This window comes from Siniperca chuatsi, linkage group LG16, assembly GCF_020085105.1.
Source record: "Siniperca chuatsi isolate FFG_IHB_CAS linkage group LG16, ASM2008510v1, whole genome shotgun sequence".
In the NCBI taxonomy this organism is placed as follows: Eukaryota; Metazoa; Chordata; class Actinopteri; order Centrarchiformes; family Sinipercidae; genus Siniperca; species Siniperca chuatsi.
In genome coordinates this window covers 12,144,392-12,165,964 of record NC_058057.1, presented here as the reverse complement: position 1 = coordinate 12,165,964, position 21,573 = coordinate 12,144,392, and the positions used below count along the sequence as shown (strand labels likewise).

The 21,573-nt window shown below is 39.1% G+C and overlaps 1 protein-coding gene across 1 annotated transcript; it reads left to right on the top strand.

The window, feature by feature from the left end:
* Positions 1-2,342: 2,342 nt before the first annotated feature.
* On the top strand, positions 2,343-3,874 carry LOC122863588 (monocyte chemotactic protein 1B-like). Its single transcript, XM_044170198.1, has 3 exons — positions 2,343-2,506; positions 3,087-3,198; positions 3,604-3,874. The coding sequence occupies exons 1-3, from the start codon at positions 2,425-2,427 to the stop codon at positions 3,722-3,724; spliced, it is 315 nt and encodes a 104-aa protein (XP_044026133.1). The 5' UTR covers positions 2,343-2,424; the 3' UTR covers positions 3,725-3,874.
* The last annotated feature ends 17,699 nt before the right edge of the window (positions 3,875-21,573 follow it).

Here is a 21,573-nt window from a genome sequence, read left to right as displayed (position 1 = left end):
ATAACGTCCTCCTCTTCCCACCCACACCCCACCGCACCGCCCAAATTTGAAGGCGGACTTTCCATGTCACTTCTTCCAAACCAAACCTTAATTTACTCAGGTGATGTCATTTGAATACATTTCCTAGTCTTTGCAACGATCCTTTGTGAGCCACAGAAGGCTTCATACTACTTTTTATTAAATTTTTAGCTCTCCTACCCAACTTTGTTGGTTATTATTACATGTCCGTATAAGTGCAGTCTTGTTGCATTATACTCCTGCCTCTGTTACAAACCACAGGTTTCAGTGTGAGTTAGCAGAGGGTGGATTTCGCAGTAGTCAGCCTCCGGGGTTTTGTGTTTGTGTGTCTGTTTTATTAATATGTATGTCTCCTTAATGTATATCTACAACCAATGACTCATAACCAGAAGAAAATATATTAAAGTTTTTCTTCTCAGTATTTTAGTAGCAGAAGTAACTTTGCACATATATATTCCATTCTGTGAAATTTAAATGCACACTGCAAGCGGTGGTGGAATGTAACTAAGTACATTTACTCAAGTACGGTACTTGAGTACAAGTCTGAGGTATTTCCATTTCATGCTACTTTATACTTCTACTCCACTTCATTTTGGAGACAAATATTGTTCTTTTTACTCCACTACATTTATTTGATAGCTTTAGTTACTAGCTACTTTGCAGATTTAGATTATTAATACAATATGTAAATCAACTAATAGATTATGGTATATTATGTTAAGATACCCAGCAGTATATAAAGCAGATCAAATTATCCCCACCTTTACCAGCTGCAACATTAAAGTGATGTGCACATTAACATCACTAATTAGTATTTTAGGTATATTTTTATGCTAATACTTTTTTACTTTTACTTATGTAAGATTTTGAATGCAGGACTTTTATATGTAACAAAGTAAAAGATCTGAATGCTGATTGCAAGACAGTAAAAAACTATTACACACCTTAAATGTAACAAATGCAAAACCATCCACATCTGTACTGAGCTTAGAGGTCAGACACAGATCATTCAGGCCCAGTCTACAGTTTAACATGAAGTGGACGTGTAATCACTAAACATTTAGGTAAGAATTAAACTATGTAGTGAACTTATTGGTTCTGGATAATCAGACATACAGGAAGACATTTCTGTCACAAATGAACCAACTGTCATCTATGGTAAGTTGTGGTAAGTTATGTGCGTTATGCTATGTGGTTAAGAAATTGAAACAATTTTTATTAGAGTACATCTGATTCTACGAGTGTGTGTCTCACTGTATTCAAATTTAACTGGTGCACAGAGGCGTCCCTGTGGTTTACAGGTTAAGATGCTGACCCCTCATTTCCTGTCCTCTCTCGACTGTCAAAAATCTCTAAGATGATGTTTTCATACAAAAAACAAACACATACACAATATCCCTAACCTATACCCCAAAATCCTCACATGGTTAAATTCAGGATTCAAACAGAAAAACAATGTAGTCAGTATTAATATTGTCAATATAGTCGAAAATGCCCTTAAATTTTCTTAAATTGCCTGTGTGATTCATGTGTAAATGCAGCTTTTGTCCCTCGTTATCCACCACAGATGCAGATTTTTTTTTCATTCCACATGCTAACTCCACAAAAACTGCTGTGGAAATATATATACATACAGTAAATAAAAAACCATTGTCATAAAACTCACCAGTCACAAGGCAGATCATAGACATGTTGTGAACAGACAGTTTTTTGTTTGGCCCCTTGAGCTTCAATGAGTACGAAAGAAGATTTGAAAATAAAACTAATAAAAGTTGAGTTCCTAACCTGCTCTATGTACAGGGTACTTTAAAGTTTGAGAAGAGGGACAGAATTTAATCAGGCTTTGTAACTTCTTCTTAAAATAGACCTTATTTTTGCCAACATGTTTACACACATTACTCACATTAAAGATAATATCATCTCATTTATCATGTTTCATTATTTTAAACCATATCCTTTAAAAGACCACATGAACCAGCAGCAGGGGGAGAAACCACAGGGCGTCTGCAAACTGCACAAACACACATAAAGTGACTGAGGTATAGATGTGATATTTTAAATTTCGCGGAATCTGCTCTCACCCACAACGTCCTCTGTCCTCCACCCTCACTCTTCTTTCCGCTACCTGTCTTTTTACTGACAAGTGTTGACCACATGACTGCAGTTGGTTTGCATGCTGGGCAGTTTCAGGTTATGGTCTTATTTTGTCATGGAACCTGCAACCCATGCTCACACATGCGCGCACGCACACACACACACACACACACACACATGCACACACAAACAAACACACACACGACTAGCAGGATAATAAAAGTGAGGGACTGTGAGTGAAGCGGACAGAAAGAAGACAGACACCTTCAAGACAACAAGATAGGCAAGCAGGCCAGATAGACAACAATCAAGATGATGATGATGATGAAGAAGCCCATCATTCTGGTGACCTGTATCTTGCTTTTCTCATCTCTCACCATTGTGGCATCTGAAAGTAAGCTGACTGCATTCCACCGATTTATTCTCTTAAAGGGCAAATCTATCTTTAGGTTTCTGTAATCATTTCTAAATATCCCTCTTGAGGATCAATTAGGTGTCATCTGATAAAAGGTCAAAATAATTAATAATAATACGGTTCCATCATTTAAAAAGAGATTGGGTTGAAAATAAACAAAAGCTGCTCATTAAAGACGGAGTCGGCCTAACAAGGTTTATACTGTCTCATTTCTGAAAGTTTGGGAGGGAAAAAGACTGAAAGCTTCTCATAAATGAAGCATTATTAACAGTCACCGATTTAAAAAGAATGAAAATATGAAACATTTGCAGTAGATGTATGTGTTTTAATAAATACTGGTAAGTTAAGAGCACTTAAATAAATGATTTAATAGTTTTTGTTATTTAGTAAAATGTTGAATCAGATCAGAATCAAACCAAACCACGGCCTTCTTCAGCAGCTTATCTGTGTTCTCTAAAGGGTACAAAGTGAAATGAGACAACTTTATGTTGACGTAAAGGTTTTGTGTTGAATACCACTTTATGTCCATAACATTTCTGTTTCTTTCTTGGTTTCCCAGACAGCTCTGGTCCAGATGACTGCTGTTTTCAGTTTTACCCCAAAAGGTTGCCTATAAGGAGGGTGGTGAGCTACAAATACACAGACCCGCGGTGTTCAAAGAAAGCTGTGATGTGAGTGTCTTATCTCCTGTTATTAAACTTCAACCTTACAAGTTCACAATCAACTTTATTGGCCATGTATGTTTAATTATACAAACAAATTGACTCAGGTTTGAATGTATTCATACACAGGAAGATTCACGTATACACATGCTGCTAAACAAAGACAACAAAGCTACACAAAGTTTATTAAACCTAAACATACTGTATAGTTATTATGTACAGGCATGTACTTATGAATATAGATGTACATATAAACAACAAATGGTAACAAATGCACAGTATCTACATAAGTTCAAATGTTAATATAAATTTATTGGAAACAGACTCTCAGTGTTAATTTTTTAATGAAAAAGAGTATCTGTCACCAAAAACTGACACTGAAAACGGCATCAACAGTCTTTGTCTCTGTTTCAGTTTTACGATGATCAGTGGTGCTGAACTCTGTACCAACCCGTCTGAGCCGTGGGTCCAGAATATCATCACCGCCAAAGAGTGGGACCATACCAACACAGCTCTGGGTGTAAAATCTAACTGACCCAACGTGTGTTTTAACACCACACTTTAAAGCTCGCTGAGCCAAGCAGAAGGGGTGGTGTAGTGGTAACCTGCAATCTATCTTCAGCTTTCTCTACTTTTATACAGAATATTTTTCTATTAGCTTAAAAATAAATGCAAAATAACTTTTTTTGTTATCTGTTCTTTTTCCTGTTTTAATGTGGTTTCAAGTGATGCATTGAAAGATTAGATATAAGCTATTTTCCAATAAATCACGTGCTTAAAATGTTTTCCGATATTTTATTAAAAAATCATATAGGATATTTATTTTCTCTTTGTTGATCAAAGGCTTGATAGTCCGGCACAAACAATCAAATTGAACTCTTTAGACAAGCATGAGTAAAACAGGATTTTGTGAATTAGTTAAAAAATAACATCACTTTCTTTTATTTCTGTGTAAATTAGCGACAATCTCTACTTCAGCTGCCCTTTATTTGCAGTTTAGTGTGTGATGTACCTCTGTGACCAGCAGATGTGGCTCTTCTCTCTTTTTCACATTCTCTGAAATCCGAAAATGTTTCACAGTGGTTTCCAAAGCCAGGTTTTTATTGCTCTTGGTCGACTGCAGCAAAATGAGGAATTGTTTAATCTAATTGGTGATTGCACTCTTGAGAACAGCTCAGTGAGATGGTGTCTGAAGTATCTCAACTCAACTTTTCTGTCAGCTAAACCACAGTGTAGTCAGTTATGGAGTTATGTACCAAATCAAACCTCTCAGACGGCTACTGTCTGGGGTCAATGCTGAAATGAAACACACTTGAGGAAAAGTATATGATGAACAAGACCAGACTGTAGGTGGCAAGTTTAACTCCCAATGCTCTTACTTTGTTAGACTTCCTGGACATTTCTAGATAAAGTGAAATCCTGCTCCAGAACCACACCTCAAATGACGTCAGTGCGGTAACATCATCACCCAGTTTTTCTTTAAATAGTTTCAGACCCATATTTGTATTTTGATGTCCTGCCACCCTCCATGCTACTTCATATGTGTGTGTGCGTGTGTGTGTGTGTACATACGCAATCTTGTGAACAAAATTACTCAATGAAAGCTCATGACAAAGGCTTTATACTCACACCACAGAGGAGATGGTCTGATTAGATTTTGGAGGACCTTGCTGCATAGAATCAGGCAGGAGATGGGGCATCTCTTGATGATCAGCAACAATCATGTTAATGAATACAAATGATTAAAGGCCACCACATCTCACTTCAACACTCTGGATTTGCTGTTGGTTCGGTGAAAATACTCATTCATGGCACAATGAAGTTTGCATATAAGCATGTCTGTCAGCGAGACCTACCTGTAGCAGAAAGAAATGAGTACAGCTGTCAGATAAACGTAGTAAAGTACAATATTTCCCACTGAAATGTAGTTTAAAGTACCATAAAATAGAAATTAAGTACAAGAACCTCAAAATTGTAGTATAGTACTTAATAATTTTACTTACTTACTACAGTAAATCTACTTTGTTACTTTCCACCGCTGACAGTCACATTCCTGAAGTATTTCAACCAGCATCACATTGAATTCATTCGTTTTAGCAATCGAAAGACTATTACTTCCTGTACAGAAAGGTGTTAACAATGAGTGTTATATATTTGGTATTTTACACATATATAAGCACATGTAATGATCACTGAATATATAAAATATCTGTGACCTTGCACTGAAAGAGCTCCAGTGTTGGTGAGCACAAAGAACGTTTCTGTCTTTACTGCGTGTTCCTGCTGCTTTATCCTAACAATGAAAGAATGTTTGTTCATAAAAAGCTGAATGAAAACACAATCCGCTGTGATACACTGGTGCAGGGACTTCATGTGGCATTACAGGAGACTGAGAGAAATGAAGAGAAGGGAGAACAAAGATAAAGAAAAGAGAGTGTGTGAACGATACAGTCACTGTGGCGATGATACAGTCTGAGGTGAGGACACAATGGGATGTCATCAGGAGCACACACACACACACACACACCATAAACACACATACGTATATAAATAACCGGTGTGTGATGTCAGCTTTTCCTGACAGATGGGATCAACATAAATTAAACCCTGACAGAACGAGAGAGAGAGAGAGAGAGAGAGAGAAAGTGTGTGTGTGTGTGTGTGTGCTGAAGCAATAAGACAGGCCGGATGGAGAAAAAGTAAAAGAGGTTCACGCAGTCGAATGTACAAGAATATTTTTAGCAACAAAAGTGTGACAGCATGTGGCAAGAAAGACCACTGCCTGTCACTCACTGACACACACACACATACAGACACACACGCATGCACTCCAGGCTCTGCTGCAGGTACCCAAAACAAAAGACAGGCAATGATAGCCGACAGTCAACAAACAAAAGCAAACAACTGACTCCAGAGCAACAGCTACATGTCATATCACATCCTGCTGAGCATTGCCTGTTGACACACAAACACACGCACACGCACACAATTAGAAGGTTATTACGATTCTCATCATTAAGTGCAGATGGGGAAATTAGACTGTAAATCACCTGTCTAATGCTGGTCATTTATCACCAGCCTAACAGACGTAGAGTCACTGGTGTAACTCTCAAAGCCAAAATGTCACTTTAAGATGGCTGCCGTATAACTTTTCCTGTCACGTTGTCATGGTAATAAGCGCATTACACTGCATGCCTTTGGCTGAACAATCCAATGATGATTGAGTTCAGAGTCCAGATTTCACAGAGTCCTGCGCTGTCAGACACATGATACTGTCGCTTTGCATGACAAAAAGTAAAGTAAAGCCACCTTCTATAGCGGCTATCTTGTGTTTTTCAAAGAAGATTAAAAGGAAATTAAAATTGGGAATTGAATAGAAATTAAGAGAGAGAGAGGTACGGGGAGATGAGAAAGAGAAGGGAGCCAAAACCTACAGATCAATATCTTCCGTATAATTACCTACAGCTTCCTGGGTTGCTTGGAGACCAAATAGAGATGAGAGAGAGAGACACACACACATAAAGGCTGAGAATAATCTCAAGGTTGCACTGATTTTCATTGTGTTTTTTGCCACTTGTGTTTAAAGTCATTCTGACAGAGTGGAGAAGATGTGAGGAAGACAAGGGGGTGAAAAAGTGAAATAGAGGGAATGAAATGAAAGTCAGAGATATAGTTGAGAGGGTGGGCAGAAAGATGTGTCTGATCTTTAGGGGACTGGGTTGTATGAATAATCACTGAGATATTGACACTGTGTCTTCATCCCCCCTCCCTACCATTTTCTGTCGTCCATCGCCCTGACCACCCTCAGCTCGTTTCTATCTTTTCTAATCCCACGTCCACTTTGTGTCCTGGCTTCCTTCTACTTCTCCCTTCTTCCTGTCCTGATTTTTTTAAATATGCTTTACAGTATTACATTATCATTAACATCAGCTGTAATTAACTATCATTATAGACATTTGCTAATGTTTCTTTTCACTAGGCCATCATCCCTCTCTGCTCACTTAAATCTCTTGTGACTGTATAAATTAATTAAATAAATGTAAACAAACAGAGCTATAAGCTATTAGCATTAAGCTATAGCAAACATTTTCAAGGAACTTCTTTACGTTCATCCTGTTTAGCATTGTCAAGCATTTAGTCATTCAGTGCATCAACTTTAATCACTTATTCAGTCCAGATGCACTGAATAAAGGCTTGTTAAATGTGATCTCATTAAAACGGTAACACTAGATCGGTGCACTGTTCCTTTAAATGGAGGGAGAGGATGGCGAGTGGAGGGAGGAGGAGACAGGGAGAGAGAAGGAGAGAGGGAGCGAGAGAGAGAGGGAGATGTAGTAGAAAAAGGGGGTTGTTGTGCTTTGTCTTTGTCTTGGAGAGGTGTGTGGGTTGAGCGTAATTTGACTGAAAGAAAGAAAAAAAAGAAAGAAAGACTTCAAAGGAAATCACTGAAAAGAGCTGCACATCTTTCAAGGATTTTTTTTCTGAAGATATTCAAACAATTTTAAGGAGGAACTGTCACTGATTCAACCCTCCTAAAGAACTTGTTGGACATGGAAACAAATGGCTGATATCACTGACCTCTGACGAGACAGTGTGGTCACTTTTAAGGGATTTTAAATGAGGATAAGTCAACAGTCTTGATGAGATTCCTCCAAGAAAAATTCTTGCTTTACTTCAGACTTGTTTCTTGGTGGGACTTGAACAGCTGTGAGGTGACTTTGAAACGCATTTCAGAATCTATCAGAGAAATTACTGGAGATAACTGATCTCCAGGGAAGACTGAAAGTCCGTTGAATATTGCTGAAAAGCTTTTAGGCAGGAGGATATTCCTCGAATAAGCCTGAAGGTTTTTTAAGTTGACTTTGGCAAAATATTGCAGAATTGAATTAAACATTTCAGATTATTCTATTGACATTTGTTTTTTTTTTTTGTTTTTTTTTTACCAATTTACCATAGATTTACGCTACTTTTAGACAACTTGTTTATCTTGTTATTCATAGTGAATGTGACTTGTGAGCCAACTGTTGAGATGTCCTGCTGAATATTTGGTCTAAATCTCAAAGGATACAATCAATCAACATAGATTTTTTTTACCTGTTTATCACCAACTATTTAGTCTTAAGACATAAACCAGAAAGAGGAAAAGACAGAAAGAGAGATGGCACAGAAAGAAGGTGGAACAGAGCAGGGGCGTGTTAAGACCGGAGACAATCTTGGGGCCAAAGCCATGGCCAGGGCCCCTACAGCAGGTGGAGGAGTGGTGGTGGAGGTCAGGAGAAGAAGGGACCTCTGCGGGCTGCGATACCCACAATGCCTTTCCCTCTGGCTGTCATCTGTCTGTTTCTGAACACCTTCATACCCGGACTCGGTAAGTTGGGAATCACACTTTGCTCTTCTCCCCATCAATCAATAATTCATTCTGAACTCATTGTTTCTGCGTAAAGAGGAAGTGAGAAAAAGACAAACAAAGTTAAGAACCAAAGAGAGCAAACGTGAGACACGTGGGCAGTTTAACAGGGGGGGGCAGAGGGTTTCCCGGTTTGTTTCATTCACCTGCGACAAAGAACCGACTCATAATCAATCTGCCTATGTGTGTGGGTGTCTGTGTATTTGTGTGTGGGAAAAAGAAAAATCGTCAGAGACCCCATTCTCACCTTATGTTAAATTAAGAGTGCCGTGGTGTAAATACACACAGCCTGCAGTCTGACAGGTGTTAATGCATACAGTAAATGTGGTGTCTAGATGTCATCACTGCAGGTACAGACATCATCACTGTGGGTGTAAAATCCATCGCAGGTGTCTTCACCACTGTGGGTTGATACATCCACACAGCAGGTAGAGACATCACTGTGGGTAGACTCAACATTTGCATCATTATCACAGGTAGAAACCTTGACACTGTAGTTTTAAGATGTAGCTTAGTAGCTTGTAGCTTATTTTAGATGACATTTTAACAGTATCAGGAAATGTGAATATATAATTCTTCTGACATTTCAGGCATCACTGTTTCCCGCCTATTTCCGTCTCAAAATGATACCCGACATTCTGCTTGTAACTAAGTAAGTTGAACCGAGCCATTTCACTGAATCAGAAGAAACACCCACAACATATACAATATACACAGTGTATACATGTACATGTCATCAAGATCTGGATTGCATTTTACTATATGCTCAGTGTAAATAAGTTGTAGGGAGTGACATGTAAAATTCCCAAGAGACTCTGATTATTATTATCTCTGTGAAGGAAGTTATGTTTTCTGTCTCATTTGTCAAATATTTAGCAGAATATCTCAAAAACAGATTTCAAAGCTATCTAGTAGAAAGCAGCAGAAAGAAAGAACTGATCAGTTGTTGGTTGCAACCACCCCTGCTACCATGTGACCAATTATTACAATTAAAACACTTTTTCTCTTAGGTTTTTTCAAACTAAATATTTGATCCATAACGTACACTCGGTGGCCACTTTATTAGGGACACCTATAAGTTCTAATGCAATCCAATACAAGAGCTCAGCCATAAATTTTACCTTTACAAAGATAATAATGAGAATGACTTCCGGATGGGAGCCGAAACGTCTTGATTCTGAAAACAGTGTCCAGATGACTACGACTGAAACCTTTTCTACGATAATAATGTTCTGTTTTGATTGACACTGTCAGAGAATTTAACTATATGTTTATTACTGAGGTTGTACTTTGCAGTGGTGTTGAATTGGACTGCATTATATTAAGAGGTGTTACTAATGCTTTGCCCACCCCATTTACAAACATGAGGGGAGAAGAATATTAATAATATATTCATCTAAAAATATTAATAATAATAACCTATAAGAATGAATGGCTGAGCTCTTGTTTTGGACTGCATTAGATTTTACAGGTGTACTTAATAAAGTAAGTAAAGTAGTATAAAGTGACCCTGAAAAAAAGTTATTAATTTGCTTTTGTATAACTAACCAAATTTTTGTTGCCAATTTAAAGTTGTGTGTCTTGTGAAGTAAAACCACAAGACACACAAGGAGAGGAACACACTACACAATAAAACAAGAAGTGACAAAACCTTAAACTACAACAATAAGTGGAACAAATTTAGGCTGTTAACTGTTAACTTTTTTGTCCACCTGCCACTGTGGCTGGTGGATTACAAAATCTACTTGCCATTTTCTTCTTTTAACTGGTCTCTGTCAATATGTGCTACCTATTGAGAAGATATTGAGAAATCTTAAATAGAGATATTATAATATAGTATTTCAACACATTCTTACAGTATACATGGAGTGAGTAGTGGTGTAATATAAAATGATTCTGTAGTGGGAGCATCTGCTAGGGGATATTGGTCTATTGTAATACGCTACCCCTGAAATCTTAAAGATATTATAGTAGAGAAATATGCTCCCCATAAATAAAGACGTCATAATACTGTGTGAATTATATATTTATGGGATATAGGCTACACATCTGGAAACATAAGGTAAAATTTTTTGACAAGGCAGCATAAATCGTCAGAACACCGGCAGTCTCTAACTGTATGTGAAAAATAACAACACAAGATCTACTATATTCAAGCAATAGGCTTTTTTTATTTCATAAGGTAAATATTTAAACTCTTAAGGAAAATACTGTCTCTCTCTCTCTCTCTCAGTTCAAATGGGCTTTATTGGTATGGGAAACAAATGTTAACATTTCCAAAGCAAGTGTGAAATAAAAACATAAACAGAAACAATGTGCTATTAGAATATATACAGATAAGTAAGATAATATAGTAATAACAATAATAAATATTGACTTGCAGTTAAAAATACAAATACAAGTGAAAACTACATAAACATTGCAACTTTATTTTAAGTGTGTGTGTGTGTGTGTGGCATGTTGATACATACTGAGCATCAAGCTATGCCCTGTCTCCTTCTCATAGGAGTATTTTTAATTTTGAGAGCTCATTTAGCTCTTTGAAATCTGAGATTACAGAGTTAAACTTGTTAAAGTAAATGTTTTATTTTATTGAATGTTTTACATTGTAGGAGGAAGTGCATCTCTGTCTAAACCTCACCTGTCAAGCAGTAACCACATATTGTTTTCTTTTGGTTGCTATGATTTCTTGTGTATTCCTTTTTCGATTGCCAGTTTGTGGTCCCTGAGCCTGTACTTGGTTAGGATCTGTCTCTGCTTTCTATCTCTGACAGCAGAGAGATATTCTGCCAATTCATAATCTTTTTAGGGCCAGATAACATTCTGATCTACTTTGGTTTTTAGTTTCTTCTCTCCAATGTTCCAAACAGGTTTCTTTACATTGTGTTATAATTTGGTTTACTCTGACTGGTGTTTGGAAAGCAGTGCTGTTGTGGGACTGGTCAGAGTGTGTCTGAGGAGGGGCAGTTAGTCTCATCACCAACTGACATAGGGGACTCTTTTCTTGGCTCTGCTCTTGGGTTTGGATGGCTTTGGAATAAAGGATGTCTATGGGGCTAGACTTAAGGTGATAAAAAAATTTGAGCACTCTCTTTTGAATGTTAATTATCAGTGGGTATCTGCCTAATTCTGCTCTACATGCATTTGTTGGTGTTTTTCTGTGTACGTGTAAAATGTATCTGAAGAATTCTGCATGTAACGATTCTGTTGGATGTTTGTCCCAACGGGTATAGCTATGATAACTGTGGGAGAGGCACATTAATCCAACTTTACAGCAAGTTCATTTATACACACATTAAATAAAGTCAGGCTTAAGTTGCAGCCCTGACGAACACCTCTTCTCTGGGTGAATCTATGTTCCAAATACATTGATTTAACCAGATCATACATTTTTCCCCCTATACCACAATGTAAAAGTCTGTAATAGAGCCCTTCATGCTAAATAGAGTCGAAAGCTTTCTTGAAGTCAATAAAACAGACAAATATCTTACCATCTTTTGTTTGCTGTACATGTTTGCTAATTAAAGTGTGAAGGGTGGTGCAGTGTTTTGGGAGGAAGCCAATTTGATTTTTACTCAAGGTGGTGTGTTTTTCAAGAAAATCTAGTTTTATTTTTTATTTTTTTAATTACTACAGAATAGTTTACGTAGACAACTGCTGACATTGATGCCACGGGAGTTACCAGGGTCTAATTTGTCCCCACTCTTATGAATGGGGGAAATGAGCCCTTTGCACTAGATGTTGGGAAAACATCCTGACTGTAGTACGATATTGAACAACTTCAACACTGCACCCTGCATCTCTGGGGTGCTGCATTTGAACATTTTGTTTTTAATGCTGTCTGGACCACAAGCTTTCTTTGGCTGGAGAGACTTTATCTGTGTGGTCAATTCTTCCCAAGTCATTGGAAGAATTGACCACACAGACAAAGTCTAAATTGTTTCTTCTAAAGTTTGGAGTTTTTTTCTATAATACATTGATCTGAATTAATTAGATTATTTTTGCTTGATAAGGTTAGCTTTAATAGCTTCCTTATGAAATATCATATTGATATCATCAATAGCCTTTTTTACACCATCTCTGGTAGGGACATATTGATTTTGGTTATATACTGATATGTCATTCATCAGATCAGGTGAGTTCAAGGCCACGATGAATTTGTCTCCACTGTCTCCACTGTCATCTATAAGTAAGGTTTAATTTATACAGCTTACTGGGTTCCCTTTTTGTGTCACTCATTTGACCTGAGAGTTTAAAGAATACATTTATTTGGTTGTGGTCTGAAAGGGGCGATTGCTGTCTGACATTGAAAGTGTTATCACTGTCAGTGATAGATGTCAGTGATTGCATATACTAGACCCAAGAGTTGAGGAGTATGTGACTCTCCCTAAAGAATCCCCTCTGAACCTACCGTTAACTATGTACAAGCCTAAGGTCCAACACAGTTGCAGAACCTCCCTGCCACCTTGGTTTATTTCAGAGTCAAGGTTGTTCCGAGGGGTGATGGTTGGTGTGGTAAACAGGGGAGACTGACCAAACACATAGTTGTTGCCCTGTGGGTCGATGACATCAAGTTCAATTCCTGTTTGTCCATTCAGATCTCCAGTTAGAAGCATGTTTCCCTGGGCCTGGAAACAGGTGATTTTTGAGTGGAGAGTTTCAATAATGTCTTCTTCGAAATAAGGAGAATCTACTGGAGGTATGTAAATAGCACCAAGATATAGGTCTCTATCAGTTATGCCCAGGCTTTGATCTAAACTTAACCAAATGTGTGATTTACCCTGTTTAACTGGTGAGATCTTACGGCAAAGGTCTCCTTTATACCACACCAAGATCCCCCCGATGTTCTGCCCTTGCGTATGTTTTTAAATTTTATATAGAGGGCACCATGACTTCATTATATCCTGGAGGACAGTGAGTCAGCAGATCATTTTGACACCATGTTTCTGTTTACACAATTACATCAACATCTTTGATAGATTTCATGAATTCAGGGTTTCCACTCTTCAGCTCAAAGGTTGAGGAGTGGAGACCCTGAATATTCCAGGAGCTTATATAAAAAGAACGCATTAAAACAATCAAAATGAACCTGTATAGTGAGACAAATATAAAAACACCTACAATTATCCATACATTCACAATACTGAATAATAATTTTACATGGATTACAAGGAGGCATGTACTATTTTCACTAATATTATCATTGTACTGACTACTACTATTGCTATCGTTCTGTTTCTCAAGTGAGAAGGAGTATGTGTCTTAGCTGAACAGAAGCCGGGTGCACAGGGTGTGCAGCATGGTGAATGGTAGGACCCGGGAGAGCTGTCGTGTCTCCTCATAGCAGGGGGGGAATGATGATCATGGGATCATCCTCTCTCACACTCACACACAGTAGGTGTAATGCTATTTGTTCAAGTACCAGAGCGCACCTATGACACATGCGTGCAAGGTTAAGTTGTGGCTCGTTTCGAAGGTTATGTAACCGCTGTTCCTAGGGTGGCAACATACATTAGTCAACTCTTACTGACCACACGACTGACTTTATGAATAGTTTCATCATGTTGAGAATATTAGGCCGCATCTAGTAGTTTTAGGCGATACCATGGTAGGTTGTAATTAGCGGAATTAAGCAATAACTTGTAGGCGAATTAACAAAAGTAGTTTGTATTTTGAATGATTTAATTTACTTACTTGTGCCGAGCAAAGGAAGCTGCATTGGAAACATCCATTCTGAGGAAAAGTTGCAGTGTATGCAGAGGTAAGCTCATCTAATAGGCTAGGCTATGAAAATGGAGCTACCGGTAAGCAGGCTTTCATTTCCTGCAGGCGTTGTGGATGCAACACAAGCTGGCAAAGTTGATTCCGTGCAAATGCATTACAAATAAAATGTCAGAAGAATGAATCATGGATGTTTTGCTGTCTTTTCATCTTTCTTAGTAAACGTTAGCTAGCTACAGAGTGCCGCTCAAAGGCTACCACCATCTCCCGACAACTTTTAAGGTGGCATGTTTTCTTGCATGTTACTCAGTGGATGAGTTGACGCTGTTAATCAAATCAACACACCTTAAAATGTAAAACCCTGAGATAAAACACCACATTGTTATTCTGTGTCTCCTTGTTAAAGTGTCCGAGTGAAACAAGCAGACTCGCGATTCAATCTGCGTTGTGGAATGTCACAAATCGCTCTCTTACGCTACTTTCGTTCACCCGCCATCGTGGCTGGTAGGTCGAGCAAATTCACCCGCCACTACACAAAATCACCCACATTTGGCAGGTGGCGGGTGTTAATTTCCAACCCTGATGTAATCTTAAGGTTGGAACAGATGGCAAAACAATATAATCACAGGGCCTCGAGGCCTCCTTTGTAAAACCATACATCACTAATTATACCCATAAACTCCTTAGTCACCCCTAAAATTCTCAAACAGAATTGAGGCAGGCAAAGGTCAAAACCGGGAAACCAGTCCAACAAATCCAAGGGAGCAGGCAGAAAATCCAAAGACCATTAAATAAGCAAAGTCCAAGAAAACACTAGAAACAAACACTGGGGAAATGGTTGGAATGCTTGACATTTGGGACGAGGATGAACTGGCACTGAGACAAAGGAACACACAGACTAAATACACTAGTGAGGAGAGGATAACTAAGGACAGGTAAAACGAATCAGGGTGGGGCAGACAATCACACAGGCCAAACACACAAAGGCAGGAAGTGTAGTTATTCAAGACACAAGAGGAGATGGACTCTTTGAACATAAAACGGGAAATAACTAAACTAAAACCCATGACTATTAACATTAGACATTTGACCAGAAGGAAGTTCACTATATAGCAAACTGTTGTACCCAAGCAACAAATACATTTTAGTATGGAAAAATAATTGGACTGGTGAACAACATTATACATAAGAGTGCTGTATGCACTGTGGAAAACTGACATTTCCACACTGAAAAAGGCATTGAAACTGAATTTATTTGAATGATCCAACCTCAGGTCAACCTCAGGAGCCTGCCGCTCAGGTGGATCAGGAGAGTGCTGCTGTGGGAGGACATGGCGGCTGCAACACAGCAGCACAGAGAGTTCGGGGGATGGTTGCGGCTCAAGCAGGACGTGGCTGCTGCGGCCCAAGGGGGGTGGGACGTGGCTGCTGTGGCCCAGCAGAGGCAGGAATGTGCTGCAGCACAGAGAGTTCAGGGGGCTGTTGCGGCCCAATAGGGAGTTCAGACCGCCATGGCGCAGGAACTGGTGTCGGCCAGGCTGCCGACCGGGAACCAGGCAGGACTGCTGATGGCTCTGGGACGCTGGGCAGCGGTGAAGACGAGCAGCTGGGCAGCGGTGAAGATGAGGAGCGGTGAGGAACGACCTCGCCGGGAGCCATGCTTCCTTCTGGGGGGTTTCCCAGAAGGTGCAATGACAGGAACGGGCTGAGTTTCAAGCTGGTTGGCAGGCTGAGACACAGACTGGAGGCTGGCAGAGGTCCAAATCAGGAAGACAGTCCAAGACAGGCAAACAAATCAAACAAGGAGCAGTCAAGGTATAAAATCCAAAAATCCATGCAAGGTACAAATGGAACAGAAGAAAGGTCCAAGCTGAACATATGGGTAACCACATGCAATGTTCAAATGTGAATGACAAATTGACACTGAACAAAGGAATAACTTAGACTAAATACACTTAGGTAGGGGAAACAACGAGACACAGGTGCAATTAATTAGGGCAGGGTAAACAATCAAAGCTAGAGGGAAAAGCAAACAAAGACAGGAAGTAAAACAGCAAGACATGCGGAGAGGAGAAGACTTCAAAATAAAACAGGTAACAGGACAAAAACCCAAAACTATGGCAGCAGGGGGAAAGGAACCTGCGACAAAAGAAAAACAGACGCAAACAATTGTATGGGTGAAAAAGGAGTTTCCGCCCCAGCCCATGAGTAACCTCAAAAAAATGTTTCTACCGTTCAAGCTGCCAGGTGTCCGTAGGAGAGGAACCCTCGGATTAATTTTTCTTGGAATATTTCAATTCTGAATGGGGGGTGTTTCAGACATCATTAAGTGTGAAACAGCTTTGGACAGATTGTTTTATTCCTACCATTCAACGGTTGCTTCAGTCATGCCATATCCACATGTCTGCATCCACGGCGCTTCCAAGGCCTTACTTCTCAACCTCAAACTGACCAGACTCATTGGAAACAAACTCCTCAGACTGTACGGTTCGCTGATCGAAGAAGACGTTTCCAAGGACGAGGTGATGGAAGCAGCTGTGGACTTTTGAAAGGGAAGTGAAAATTAAGTGAAAATTGATAATTACTGTAGAAAACTTGTCACTTATGTAGAAGAAAATGTAGTCATCTGTCAATTAATTGATGTTTTGGATCAGCTGATTAAATATAGAGTGAGTAATGTCTGTGTAAAGCAATAATAAATATGTGTTCTGGCCTATTAGGTGATACTGCTTTCCGCTTAAGTGGAGTTGAAGAACAGAGCGGAAGAATCTTGGATGTGGTGTTGCCCACAGCAACACTCCTCGTGGCTACCGTAGCTTAAGAACCTGGATAATGTATATGCAAATAATAAATAATAATAATAATAAAACTTTATTTATAGAGCACTTATCAAAACAAAGTGCTTCACAACAAGAGAAATAAAATACCACGAAATAAAGATAGTAATAAGAGTTCTTTATGTATAGTGTTTATATGTGAAAGAGAGGTGGAGCTATGTAAATAGAACAGACTTGTTCAAAAAATGTCTGTACTTCAACCATTTCAGTTGCAAGATTTCATACAGGATGCATTACATTCTGTCTTCAGAACGTTAGCGTACTGAAAGTCTAAATTTAACGCTTACTGTCTGTCTTCAGTGACTAATGAAAGGGTTTAGGTTCTTACCACAGCAGTAACATCAGTGAGGTGCATTCCATGAGTGTGACAGTAGTGTTTTCTTTGAACAACTATATTGTGCATACCTAGAATCGGTCTGTTACCATCACAGACATTCACAAAGACAAACTAAGAACTTGACTTCTCAACCTGTATTCCTTCTGTTGATTAGTGTTCTTTTAGACAATTGTGTGGCCACAGTCCTTTTCCCCACAAAGCAGTCCGTCTGACATCCAACTTCTCTGGTGACTTTCAGCATGTTGTCACATTGGCACTCTGTCTCTCTTGTGGTTGGAAGGGACTGCTTTGTAAACAGGTAACAGTTGTAATTACTTGTCTAATGAGTAAAACATACTGATACATATAAACAAAAGACCTGGTAAAAATGGATACCATTTTTCCAATTATTCATAACCCACCTCCCTTTTCCATTGTGGGGGATAATAACAGCTGAGGAGTAGCTTTAGTTTTGAAATGACTAAAACATGTATGCATGCATAAAATTACATGATAACTCAAATTTTTAACCTGCTTTGGGCAAGTTAAATTAAACTCTCTCTCTCCATGTCTTTCTCTCTCTGTCTCAATTGATTGAATATTTTCACTTCGCGGCTGATGGTCTGGTGCATTTTCTTTTCTTCTACTTTTCCCTATTAAATACTAACTTTACCTGCCAATGTGGCTGGAAGGTTCTTAATTCGACATTCCAAAGCAAAATAATCACCTACTTTTGTTTAGCTAATTTTACACCCTCCCGGGAAGGCACGTCTCCCTTGGTCAATGTTTGCCATCCCGATCTACATATAATTCCTTGCCATAGCTATATTGATGCACATAAAATATTACCCATCATTATTGGATTAGCAGTGTATTTTCCGGTGGATTAACATTACATGCAGTAACATTAGCTAGTTTACATGAAAATTATGTTAGGCTAACGTTACACCATCTAAAATCCTGAGATGAAGGCCGGGGTGGGAAATAGTCGGTCCTGACCGACTATCTCCCACCCAGGCTTTCATCCACCTGTCCTGGTGACATCATGGGCAATAAATTGTCTTGTGTGCTTATGTTATAACTATAGTAGGTAGTCCACAGTAACTCTACTAAGTCCTCGGCGGGAGATAGTCGGTTCGGCCCCATTCACCGGTAACTGCGGATTATCAGTGAATCCCAGTTGTCTCTGATGAAAGTTTGTAAAACTATCAGGTGAAAAATGTTCACTGCAGAGGCAGGTGTTGGTGGTGATCCTCAGCTCTCCATCAAGGTGGCTCTTCACAAAATCCACCTCTTCTTAATCTCATCATTCTTTGGAAATTTAAATAAGGAGACCGAGCTGTTTTGTAAATTCTCGCATCCAGGAAATATGCATTGGCGGGACAAAGACATAGCTAGCCAGCAAACTGGCTAGGCTGTAACTAATGGCCATAACTGTAACTCGCTATTGAGCGGGCAAATCACTGATACTAATGCACTCTAGTTATTATAGTTATTATATAGTGTTAAGGGAGGGGCCATGCTTGGTGGCTCTAGTGCATCATCGAGCCATGATTTCAGCCCCGCCCAAAAAATCCTGAACACAAAAATGGTGAAAAACTGTATAACGCTCTAACTCCACAATTCAGTACGACATAGTTAACAGTCTTTGTAACATGTTTTAAGCAATACATTTCTAACATTTATAATGTGTAAACAAATTTCTGAATTTCCTTTACACAGACTTTAAGTACATTGCAAAGATGATGAGAACTTGTGTAGTGAAGATAGATATATAGAATGATTTTTCCTATCGGGTATTTTGATGAAAGCTAATAATCAAAATAAACTGGTATAAAGAAACTTGTGTCTCACTGTTGTTTAAAAAAAAACCCAGAGTGGGCAGCAGGAAGCATGTCTGAGAAACGTTTCATGAAAAAAGTGTATTATGACACATCTCATCCGGGTATTTTTGGAGAAGTGGATCAACTCAGCAGAGCTGTGGAGGATGAAACGTTGGAAAAAGTCAACGTCGAACAAGTCAAAGGTTTTTTATCTGAGTAGGACGCTTATACCTACCAGGATACATTTTGTCAGAAAGGTTTTTGTATAACGACCTTTAAATTAGTTTCAGACAGATCTTTGCGGTATGCAGGCCTTGGCCGAACACAATGACGGGCTTAATTATTTATTATTAAATAATTATTAATTATTTAACAGTTATCAACGTAGACCCAGACTTGGAGGGTGAGGTCTACCGTCAAAGGTTTAGAGGGTGTTATTACACTACCCTGAATCACCTCAGGGTGTGAGAGAGTGTGAGAATCAAAAACTTAAATTATTAGACTATTATATTAATACCATGTTGAAACTTTTGTACACACATACACACACGCAGGGCATGAGGTTTAACAATTCAAAGTGTTGTCCTGCAGACTTGCTGACTGCAAGGGAAAGTTGATTAGCTGTTGCAAACAGGCTTACATTTATACAAAGAAACAGGGATATCAGAAAGAACATCATGTATTGAAGACAGTATGTATTATAATGGCCCTGAGAGGAGAAGTAGCAGTTGTGAGGAACGAAGCAGAGACTTAGAACAACTTAGAAACAGAGGAAGTGTAGGAATCCTCCACTAGGGCGCTGTCTCCACACAAAGGGTGGAATCGTGTGCCAAGAGGCTGGGACCAGCCTGTGCACCAACGAAGGGAGAGCTCAGTCTAAACCACCACCTCTGTAGAAACCGTAGAAATCAGATAGTTGCACACTCTCATTTAAAACTATGTGTAATGCTAAGGAGAGGATTCTTTTTTAGAATGTTGAAAACAGACTAACAGCTTGCTGACTGTGGTTTTCTGAGTAGAAAATATCCTTGTACAAGATATGTTTTGATCCTGCAATGTTTTAATTAATGCCAAATTAAGGAATAGCTTCTCTCCAGACTTTTCTTTTGCAAATAAACGAACGTGCTGACAATAGCTGGACTCCTTTCTTAGAAAAGTTGACACTGATGTATTTATATACTTTAGCGCCATTCAAAAGAGATTAGAATTTTGGGTGGGAAGTCAATATTATCTACATTTTTCCCGCCCACGGCTTACATGTTGGGCTTCGAACCGGGAAAATTGTTCAAGTTCGAGGACAGGATGGCTCCCTATCCAGCAGACATAAAGGCAGGCGTTTATCACCTCTACAACTATAGTGACGTAGTGCGACATCAGCTTGTTGGCAACGCTAACGCTCCGCTCTTGGTAACCATCGATATACAAGGCATGTACGATGACATCGTCACAAAGTATTTTAACCCCGCCTATTATGTACCTGTGATCAAGAAATACATTGAAAACATTCAGATAGAATTAAAGATGGATCAAAACATGCCTGTGAACTTTACCTTCGGGAGAACTATTCTGAAGCTCCATTTTTGATCTTCAAAAAGCTTTACCTCCTCCGTGAAAACATGATGCACCAGCAGAAGCTTGATCCTCACCAATTTGTGAGTTATTATGAAAATTAAACGGGGTGCTCTCCCAGGTTTTTATGGGGCACCTGTCATGTATGGGAGAGGCATAGGGTCTATATTCTCAAGATTATTTCATTTTGTATCACCTTTGATGAAAAAAGGTTTTGCCATCGCTAGGCCTCATCTTAAATTGGCCACCTAAAACATTGCCTCAGAGGTGATAAGCCACGCTGTTGATAAACAAAGCCGTCAACCGGACCAGGTCAAACCCACCCCATTCTGTATCTCTGTACCGCGCTCAACAGCTTCTATATCGGTGAGATTGGGATGCATCAGATGAACCAAACAGATGGCAAAACACAATTGAATGTCAGGGTTTTGTACGACGTACAGAAAGTGCTTTTTCTTTTTAACAATTTTGCTGTTTAACATTTTTTCCAACATTCTTTTACTGCAGCCACCCTGCTCAATCAGTTTTAGTTCATTGGCTGACATAACGGTCAAGTTGGATTGTACGATGCGAAGCAGGAGATTTTCAAAACCAGACAGATTTGTGATCATCGGTCTGTAAGATGACTGAGACGTTACCATGCAGTTGCTCACCCCTCAACTCCAGTTGTATCACGTCTTCACGTCTTTCCTGTGAGAAGGCTTTTTGTAA

What these genes read in the sequence shown, in the direction of transcription:
- LOC122863588 (XM_044170198.1), top strand. Translation starts at nt 2,425, where the DNA reads ATGATGATGATGATGAAGAAGCCCATCATTCTGGTGACCTGTATCTTG. An exon ending in CACCATTGTGGCATCTGAAA is followed by an intron (nt 2,507 to 3,086) that starts GTAAGCTGACTG and finishes TTGGTTTCCCAG; the next exon opens with ACAGCTCTGGTCCAGATGAC. An exon ending in TGTTCAAAGAAAGCTGTGAT is followed by an intron (nt 3,199 to 3,603) that starts GTGAGTGTCTTA and finishes TCTCTGTTTCAG; the next exon opens with TTTTACGATGATCAGTGGTG.